The 9,178-nt window shown below is 32.5% G+C and overlaps 2 protein-coding genes across 8 annotated transcripts; one reads left to right on the top strand and one right to left on the bottom strand.

Annotated features, from left to right (window-relative positions):
* Positions 1-750: 750 nt before the first annotated feature.
* LOC112695958 (uncharacterized) lies at positions 751-5,144 on the top strand. 6 transcript variants are annotated; one of them, XM_025748508.3, is made up of 7 exons: positions 751-992; positions 1,500-1,584; positions 2,069-2,174; positions 2,640-2,903; positions 3,783-4,271; positions 4,484-4,558; positions 4,649-5,144. In XM_025748508.3, the coding sequence occupies exons 2-7, from the start codon at positions 1,537-1,539 to the stop codon at positions 4,714-4,716; spliced, it is 1,050 nt and encodes a 349-aa protein (XP_025604293.1). In that variant the 5' UTR covers positions 751-992; positions 1,500-1,536; the 3' UTR covers positions 4,717-5,144. The 6 variants fall into 6 exon arrangements, with proteins under 6 accessions (XP_025604293.1, XP_072054088.1, XP_025604289.1 ...); XM_072197987.1 differs by having other exon boundaries at positions 753-929; XM_025748504.3 differs by having other exon boundaries at positions 753-992; positions 4,646-5,144.
* Positions 5,145-6,617: 1,473 nt separating this feature from the next.
* Positions 6,618-8,489, bottom strand: LOC112695957 (uncharacterized). 2 transcript variants are annotated; one of them, XM_025748503.3, is made up of 2 exons: positions 8,154-8,489; positions 6,618-6,914 (listed from the first exon to the last, which is right to left on the bottom strand). In XM_025748503.3, the coding sequence occupies exon 1, from the start codon at positions 8,333-8,335 to the stop codon at positions 8,189-8,191; it is 147 nt and encodes a 48-aa protein (XP_025604288.1). In that variant the 5' UTR covers positions 8,336-8,489; the 3' UTR covers positions 6,618-6,914; positions 8,154-8,188. The 2 variants fall into 2 exon arrangements, with proteins under 2 accessions (XP_025604288.1, XP_025604287.1); XM_025748502.3 differs by lacking the exon at positions 6,618-6,914 and adding an exon at positions 7,153-7,811.
* Positions 8,490-9,178: the final 689 nt, after the last annotated feature.

The raw sequence follows: 9,178 nt of genomic DNA, 5'->3' as shown, positions 1-9,178 counted from the left end.
TACTATTTTATTTGGGCTTAAGGGTTTAATAGGTGTCATACTCAAATATAAATAGACCTACAGGGTTTCGGTCCCCAATATACCAAAGTCGCCTTTGTTACTCTTTCCCCATCAAAAGAGTTGCAGTTCAGCCTCCTAGGAATACAAAAGGCTTTGGTTGAGAAAGATCGAAAGAATCACAAGATCCAAATTCTTCCATTAATTTCTAACTCTTATGAGTAAAAGTACGCTTTCGCATTATGTTATATTTTTTATGATGATTCAATATGGATAATTTGGGTTAATAAAATTAATTTATTCCGACAGTTTTTACATTGCTTATCATAATAATTAATTGTATTAAAAAAAGTCAATTATGTTTGTCATAAAAAAAAGTGACATACAAACATCTTTTTGCTAAACTTTATACTAATTTAATTAGACTTTGTTAAAAGATATTTATATATATATAGTATCACTCTTTTACTCATAAAATCTTTAGAAATGATATCTTTTAAGTGATTTGAAATTTGTAATAATTAAAAAATTTAGAAGAATAATTTGATTCAGTAAAAAAATTAGAGGATCAATTTGGAAAACGGTTGAAAAATCTAACTCGAATTTGTATTTAGTTAAAATTTTATCAAATTATCTTAAAAAAAATTGACATTGTCAGTTGGTTATCCCTTGACAAATTTCTTGGGCAAATTCCACCAACATCCGTACGAATCTAGAGGCGAGAATAAAAGGGGCATACGGTGATACTGTTTTGAAATTCGAAGAGAACCAATAACTACGTGAATTGACAATACTACCCCTGGCCCACTCCCCCAGGAACAAATGATTAAACAATAATAGCTTTGGGAAAAAGAAAAAAAGAATTGAAATTTTAAGAACAAGTGCTATCCTACTGCTGCAGCCATCAACGATCGACAACACCAACCTCCGCCGTAAGAAAAAGCAACACCCCATACATACATAACATAACATACCTCTCTTTTTCCCTAATTCAGGTCAAAACCCTAATCCCCTTTCAGCTCCTTCGTTCAATTCATCCTTGCTTAGATTCTTCGAATTTTTTTTAAAAATACTTGGTTTTAGCTTTTTGTATTTTGGTTCTATTCTGATCATAGGGTTCGTGATCCCGGAATTGGATTCTCGTGTATCTTTGTTCGCTTTGTTTGATCCCACCTATTCCACTAAAGCTTCAATCTTTTATTATTTTTCTTCTTGATTGGTTTGCGTGTTTGTTTCGTTGGAGTAGTAGGGGCCTTTGAATTTGTTACCCTTTGTATTTCGTGTTTGATTTTTGTTCGTTTTTTTTTTTCTAATGAATATGGGTTCTCAATTCTGATAGTATGGCTTACCTTGTGTGTTTCGCTGTGTGGGGGTGGTGGTGAGGTTTTGAGACTTTTTCTCCCTTTATTCCCATTACACCCCCTCTGTTTTCGTGCTTGGTTTTGGTTTTTCTATGCATTGAAATTTGAACCTTGTTTTTTACGTGATTGTTCTTTCTGCAGGTAGTTGTGAAAAAGGTGTATTTTGGGAACTCCCCATATGTCAAGCGGATCCGTGAGACGGGTCTCCCGTCAAGATATTCAGCTTGTAAGTTGGGAAAATTATCCTTTTAAAATAAAATTCTGGGGATGAGATGAATGATTCTTGAAGGGGCTTTACTTCCATTAATGCTTGTTTGGCTAGGACAAAATCTGCTTTCGTGATCATAAGATATTTTATTACAAACTAGCTTAACATGATTTCTTGTTACAATTATGAAAAACTAATAGGATATTATTTTCATTATGTTAATTTAGAGTAATAGCATATTATAAGGGGATTGGTTATCTGTGGCTTTATGTAATTTGAGATTTCTATTGAATGAGATCTTAATATTTTAGATTTGGATTAACTAATTATCCTGTTGAATAGTAAGTTTTGCTTAGAATTAACATGTGGTTTGGACCTCTCTTCCAATCTGCTCCCGTTTCTCTCTTCCAAATCTTTCACTATTCCCTTCAATGTTAAGTTCAAATTATAAATTCGAGGTATTTTACTACTCATGATTTGGGGTCTATTTACCTCATTGCAGGTTCAAAATCTAATTGAACGATGCTTACAACTATATATGAGCCAGAAAGAAGTAGTGGACACACTACTAAAGCAAGCCAAAATAGAGCCTGGTTTCACAGAATTGGGTAAGGAAAGCTTTGTTCTATGCTATGATTTTTGTTTTGCTTGTATCATACTCCACGTAACTCTGCAGCATACTTTCTTATGTCTTATAGAAGTATTTAACATGATTAGCGTCTCATGAATATTTCATCATAGATGTTTCTGTTCTTTTTGAGTTATGATTGTCAAACTTGGGTGTTGTTAGCTTCTTCTGTTCTGATTAAGGTCTTAGTTTCAGTATCCTTTTACATGTGGAAATACTAACCATAGAATTGCAGTTTAGCTTGGGAAGGGAAGGAAGTCTGTTTAGTTTGTTTCCTCCCCTACCATATATTTTGATAATTTTTCCATTTCTCTTGTAAAAGAACAGTGGTTTTGACCATCAGTTGCCGTTGATTTTGCTTTATATATTGTGAATTGGGCATTGGAATAAAAAGGCCAACATCGCCTTCGAAGTTTCATCTTATTTTATTTCACATTTCTTTCAGTTTGGCAAAAGCTTGAAGAAGAGAACCAAGAGTTTTTCCAGGCCTATTATTTAAGGTTGATGTTGAAGCAGCAAATCATGCAGTTCAACAGGTTGTTGGAGCAACAGGTGGAATTAATGCATATTTCCCCAACTGTTGTTGCATCTCTACCTACCTCAAATGGGACACATATCCCCACAGTGGCATCACTACCTGTGTCTAATGGGTCACATGTCACCGCTGTTTCATCACTATCCACCTCTAATGGTTCACATATCCCTGCAAGTAAGTATATATTTTCATAACATTCTTACCGTCCCTCTAGGGTTTAAGATTTTTCTCTAGTCTTATAGATGCCACACTAGTCAATAGTATATTCCTTCAGCATTTTCCCTAACACATAATGTCTTGGTTGTTTAAGGCATGAGAAATATGGGGGCGAATTGTCTCAGTTATGTAAAATTAGGTGGTGAATTGGTGATGGAGTGGACCTATGATCATACACAGCCTTTCATGTCCCAGATTCTAGATCCTCCTCACACCTTACAGCCTTAAATCCACCATGCATGCACAAGTTTCCAACAGTGTCCTCCCAATACAATACAGGGAATGGATGTTAATGGTTGATTGTGTTTTTAATTACTAGGTGTAACAAGAGAAATGATAGACAATAGCTTGATGGCATCAAATATGTATAATAGAATTAGGTTCTTCATGCAACCTCAACTAAGTCAACCTTCACATAAAAGTATATTCTGTTTTGGTATAAACTTTATTGGGGGGCAATATTTTAGATACGAAAATGAGGAAGCTCTGTTCATAGAAGGAAAAAAATTATCGATTATTTTATAGTGGAAATGAGTTTCCTGGAACACAAAAGAGACTAATAAAGTACTTTGAGTTGTGTGTGTACTTTATACTTTTAAGAGAATTATCTGATTCTTTTATAGTTGAAAGTGAATATCCACAGATCTTGCCTGTATACATTTAAAATTCAGTGTGTACTATTAGCCGTGTAGCAAGGAACATTCGAGAGTAACTGAGGGGTTAAATTGATGGGAGTGATGCTACTTGCTTTATTGTTCGAAGATTTTGTTTTCTTTTTCTTTTTAAATGTTTGCAACCTTTTTTTTAATTGGTAACAAATGCAATTTCATTTTACAGTGCCTCAGAATCCCACTTGTTACGCTGCGGAGCGAGCCCAAGCAGGTTTGAAGCTGGAAAATATGCAACATCCAGTTGATTCTGGTTTATCTAATGTTTTTAATAATGGTGGATCAACACTCCATCCAAGTATGCATGCTGCAGTTAATATGTCTGCCCCTGGCAATAGGATAAATGGTCCTCCAAGCATGATTTCTGCTCAATCCTCTAACATGGGGTCGATACAAGGAATTAATGGAGGGATGATCAAATCCGAACCTGGATATTCAGGTTGTTCTGCTTACATGTTTGGCACTGAGGGAAGTGTCCTGGATGCACGCCCGACTATTGGTGATGCTTCGGTTACATCATTCCCCAATGTCGAATCCAACTCACAACCTCTAAATGAGGCAGTCCTGGATCCAGAAACTTCTTCATATGGATTTTTAGGGCTGATTCCTAGAAATTTTAGCCTTTCAGACCTGACTGCACATTTTTCTCAGAGTTCTGGTATGTACTCTTGTGTTTGTGTGGGTTATGCATGTTTACTATTTCCATATTCATCATCAACAATGTATAATACGAGATGTTCATCGTTAAAATGGAAGTCAATTTGTTTAAGTTTTAACCGGGTTTTTAGTCTATTATCTGCAAGTTTTATACCCCACAAATCTTAAATTGGATTAATCATTGGAGCTGATAGTTACATTCTTATTTGTCAGATATACTGGAGAGCTACCCTAGGTCACCCTTCCTTGCTGCTGATAATGAGAACTTCCTTGAAAGAGGAGAACAAGGTAAGAAACAACTCCCCTTCGTCTACAATCTATTGCTTTATGGTTCAATGCTGACACCACTCTTTTGTTGATGGCTTGATGCTGAAGTAGACAATAACAGGCTGGATTCCATATCAGAAGGCTTGAGTTATGAAGTTGAAGATTTTGGAAGTGAATAATAGACAACACAATACTTTGAGATGTTCACTTCCCTTTAAAGGGATCAAGTTATGTCATGAAGTGAAACTGAATCAAGATGTGCTATTTAAGTTACCATTTTGGCCATACAACTCATAATTGTTTATGTTGCCTGCAGGTTGAACAGACTCCATAGATTAATGTTTATTGTACATAAAAGATTTAGAGGTTTTGAAATTTTAACTCCTTGGTGTGAACAGGACAGATGCATCGGTGTGTAGAAAGTTTAACTTTGCCTCATTTTATAGTGATGAAAATTGAAATATGGAATGCTTGCATGGAAAGGAAAGCATGGTGCAAATAAATAATGAATCTTATTCTCTCGATATTTCCCCTCCTTTGTGGCTTGCATACAGTGGTTTTCTTGTAAATTGTATTGATATTAAGTAGAATTGTGGGGTATTTTATATTTCAGTTTCTTTTATTTATTTATTTATGTGTTTTGGTGTTTTTGCTGCGTTAAATTGTTTGTAAGGAATGACAATTTACAATCATCAAAGCCTTTTTTAGGCTAATTTCTTAAACGGAATGGAAAAGTAACTGGTTTTGTTGTCCAGACCCGTTCGAATTTTAAATTTATTTTTTAATTTGTGCATAGGACAACCGACAAATGAAGTGTTAGCACTATCCAATTAGAAGCAAATAACAAAAGCACTACCCAATTAGAAGCAAATAACAAAACTAAATGATAATACATGCAACGCTTTTTCATTTTACACAATTCAGAAAGTGGATTGAATGTTCCACAATCAAAGACAATTGTATACTCACATTCAACAACTTATTATGAGTATTATGACAAAAAAAATATTGGTAAATAAATCGTGTTAGACCAATGTAGACTGTTTTTGTTTTTTGAAAGTAACTTATGAAAATTGTTTTTTAAACAACAACTTTTTAAAAGCTGCACTTGCGTACTATAATTATGTTTGGTAAAACAGCTTTTAAAAAATTAAAAAAATTATAATAAACATATTTATAACAAAGAATAATCTTTTTTTAAATGTTAGAGACCAATAATTTAAATATTTATTTGATTTACTCTATATTAATATCAATAGGGTTATCATTAGTCAATAATAAAACTTATATGTAATCCAATGTTAGTACTGATACATCCATTACCCATCTATATATATTGACTCACTTTCACAAATCTCAAAAAATGGTCACATATCTCAAGTAAAATTATATATCTATATTTACATATGTATATATATGTTGTTATTATAATTTTGACTAATATTCATGAAGTGGGTGTACAAAAATTTTATGATTGGTTTCTATAAATCAGGTCTCCTTCTTCACGTTTTAAAGAACAAAAAAAAACAAACATCTACTAAAAAATACAAAAATTTCGCACAAAAAATAATATAAATAGATAGAAGTTCATACCTAATACGTAATAGAGATGTATGTGTTGAAATTACGAAGATTAGGTTGAAAAATAAAAAATATATGAAGATTGTTTTAGAATTTGTGAAGGTTAGATCGAGAAATTAGAAATATACGAGTATTTCAATGGCAATATAATGACGGAAAATATGTGTGGAAAAATAAATAAAACCTGGTGTTAATAATTAATAATGGTAATTTTGAATATTTATTATATTAGATTTTTTTTAATTTTGACAAGTACAAGCCAACTTTGAAAAACTCCCTCTTAAGTACTTTCAAAAGCACCTCTAACTTTTAAAAGCAGCAAGCACAAACACTAGAACTTTTTAATTTACCAAATCCAAAATGAGGTACTTGTGCTTTTAGAAAGCACAAACACCTCTTCAAAAAATTTTACCAAATCCAGTCGTAATCTAATTTATAAACTGGTTTTCTACGCTAAATTGATCATTGTTGATGAATGATGACTATATGCAATATGAACTTCCCGGTAAAATGATAAACTCAAATACAGAAATACATCTCTGCTAAAATGAATTCGTCATTGCAGTATACATATGAACATTCTGGTTTTCAGCTTCCTTTAAAAAAAATAAACAAAGAAATCATACTTGGATATGTAAATGGATCCTATTACTTTGCATTGTCTACATTTCAACACATAATACTTCTATGTAAGAGGATAATGCTTCCATTAAAGCACTCGCCTAGTGATTGATAGCTTGATATAATTATTGAACTTAAAAGGTGACCTTAGAACAAGAATTACCGAGCTTTGAATCTGGCATAAAGATAATAGTAAAATATTACGAAAACAATCCGCTATAGTCTTGTAGTTTGAGGTTAATTCATGAATGAATATAAATCTAAGAATAGGGACATTCATATCATAATCAATGGGACAAAAACAAACCAGAACAAGAAGAAATGAACATCACTACAATGTAAAGGCAGACATAATCCAAGAGATTAGTTTTATCATCCACAATGTGTGAACTACTTTGTTAGAGAGATCAACATAAGTTCTAAAAAGTAACTCATTAGTTTAAATTTTTTTAAGACTTTGTATTTGCTACAATTTCATTTCTCACATGGATAACAGAAAAAGCAAATGTGTATCAACTACATCATAACGATAGTCAGCAAACAATTGCTATGGCCATATGGTAATTACAAAAAGTACAAATGTGACATTGACATTGACATAGACTTGTGTTGTAGTGTAGGCATGAAGTGAATCAGAATCCAGGTGTTAACAATGTACATACCACCAAGATCCACATATAATGAAGAAGCAGCATCCTTTTAAATTTCATTTTACTCACTGTGTTTATTCCTTTTACATGACGAGTCATCCTACAATGAATCATTTTTCTGATAGCTTTATGTTCTTACTGCAGCAGACACACCAAAACATTCACTTCATGATCTAATTCGTCAATAATTTGTAGTAACACTGTCCCAATTAGTGGTAAAGAGTGTTTGTAAAACTCATGTTTATAGATTAAGTCCTTTCATCTATCCCCCTCTCCCCTCAATACACACATACAAAGAAAGGACAAGAAAAGGAAAAAAAAAAGCCATAACATAGAGAAAATTAAGGTTCTCCCTTCTTTGACCAACGAATCATCCCATAACATATGCACAATGCTGTCACAAATTGCTCATAAGCAAAACCCTGCCATAAAGTGAACGGAGCTTAGTAAATCAGCACCCTAACAGTAATTATGGGATGATTGGATAAACCTAACCTTCCAATTTGATTGGCAGCATAGATCTATGTATTAGCTAATAATATAAACGACTGAGAACTAATTCCCTATGTTCGAATTTCCCCCAATAATCCCTTAATTTGCTTCTTGATAGCAAGCAATAATCCCTAACAAGTTCCTCAATTTGAGGAAACCCAATAAACAAAAACAACTCTAGTTTCAAGGGCAGCTGTAAATTACAAAACTTGATGCACACCCAATGCTCAACAGCAGAGAAAAAACAAAAGGGTGTTGATGACAACGTTTACCTTAAAAATGCTTTCTAGAAAGACTGCAACTTGGATCAACCGACATGGAAGGGACCAATATCACCAGAGCGAAGAGATGAAGCAACCTCATCAGCAACAGTCAAACACGAAGAAATCCAGCCGCTTAGAGCTATCCACACCATCTTCGCAATCCACATGGCCACTTCCACTGCCATGGCCATGGTTCTTCGAAGTTCTCTCTTTGCTATGGCTTCTCTTCAAGGAAGGGGTTCTGGAAGATAACCCATTCAACAGGAGAATTTCCGAGAAGGATAAAGGGGTCTGATTGAAAGAAGTGTCTTCTGATTCTTCTGGGTTTGGTGCGTGGATTTTCAACTCTTTTTATCCATTATTATTACTTCAACTACCCTATTAACAACGAAAAATAAAAAATAAATAAAAAAATAAAAAGAAAGAAAGATGGTTGTTTTATAATTTTATTATTAAAATAATACTGAAAAATTCATAGATTTAAAAGCGGGACAATGATGGCTAAAAAAACAACTTTTTTAAAAGTGATAAATTATTTTTATATTTGAATAATAATTTATGTGTTTAATCTGAATTTTTATAGAAATATTTATATAAGTGTTCAAAAAGTGTATGCAAAAATATTGAATAAAATTTGATAATAATTTTAAAATTTTAATTATATTTATAAAAAATTATATTAAAATTTAATTTTAAAGATTTTTTTATATCACATATATGATTATTTTAATCATATTTTTTAATTTTCAAAAGTTTCTTTGTCATTTATATTTTTTAAGACAAATTATGTATATAAATTGTCTAAAAACTAAATTTATCAAATTATAATTTTTTAATACAGTAGACGAAATTATAATTTTTCTATATCTATAGAAATTTATCGTGAATGTAGTAATTTTCAATTGAAACGTAATTTGTTCTGGATGTAGCAGTTTATGTGGAATTTTGTGGCAAAAATCACTACAAGACTAGAGGTTTTTGAAGAAATTTTGCTAATTAGAAACTGGGAGTGGGTATAGCAGTTTCGGAAGGAA

The sequence above is a fragment of the Arachis hypogaea genome, chromosome 6 (genome assembly GCF_003086295.3).
Source record: "Arachis hypogaea cultivar Tifrunner chromosome 6, arahy.Tifrunner.gnm2.J5K5, whole genome shotgun sequence".
Lineage (NCBI taxonomy): Eukaryota > Viridiplantae > Streptophyta > Magnoliopsida > Fabales > Fabaceae > Arachis > Arachis hypogaea.
This window is presented reverse-complemented; position numbering and strand designations above follow the sequence as displayed.

Bases quoted from the DNA above. Each gene is read 5' to 3' on its own strand.
- LOC112695957 (XM_025748503.3), bottom strand. From the start codon at position 8,335: ATGGCCATGGCAGTGGAAGTGGCCATGTGGATTGCGAAGATGGTGTGG.
- LOC112695958 (XM_025748504.3), top strand. From the start codon at position 1,537: ATGTCAAGCGGATCCGTGAGACGGGTCTCCCGTCAAGATATTCAGCTT. The intron at 1,585-2,068 runs GTAAGTTGGGAA...ACCTCATTGCAG, and splicing joins CCCGTCAAGATATTCAGCTT to GTTCAAAATCTAATTGAACG. The intron at 4,559-4,645 runs GTAAGAAACAAC...TTGATGCTGAAG, and splicing joins CCTTGAAAGAGGAGAACAAG to TAGACAATAACAGGCTGGAT.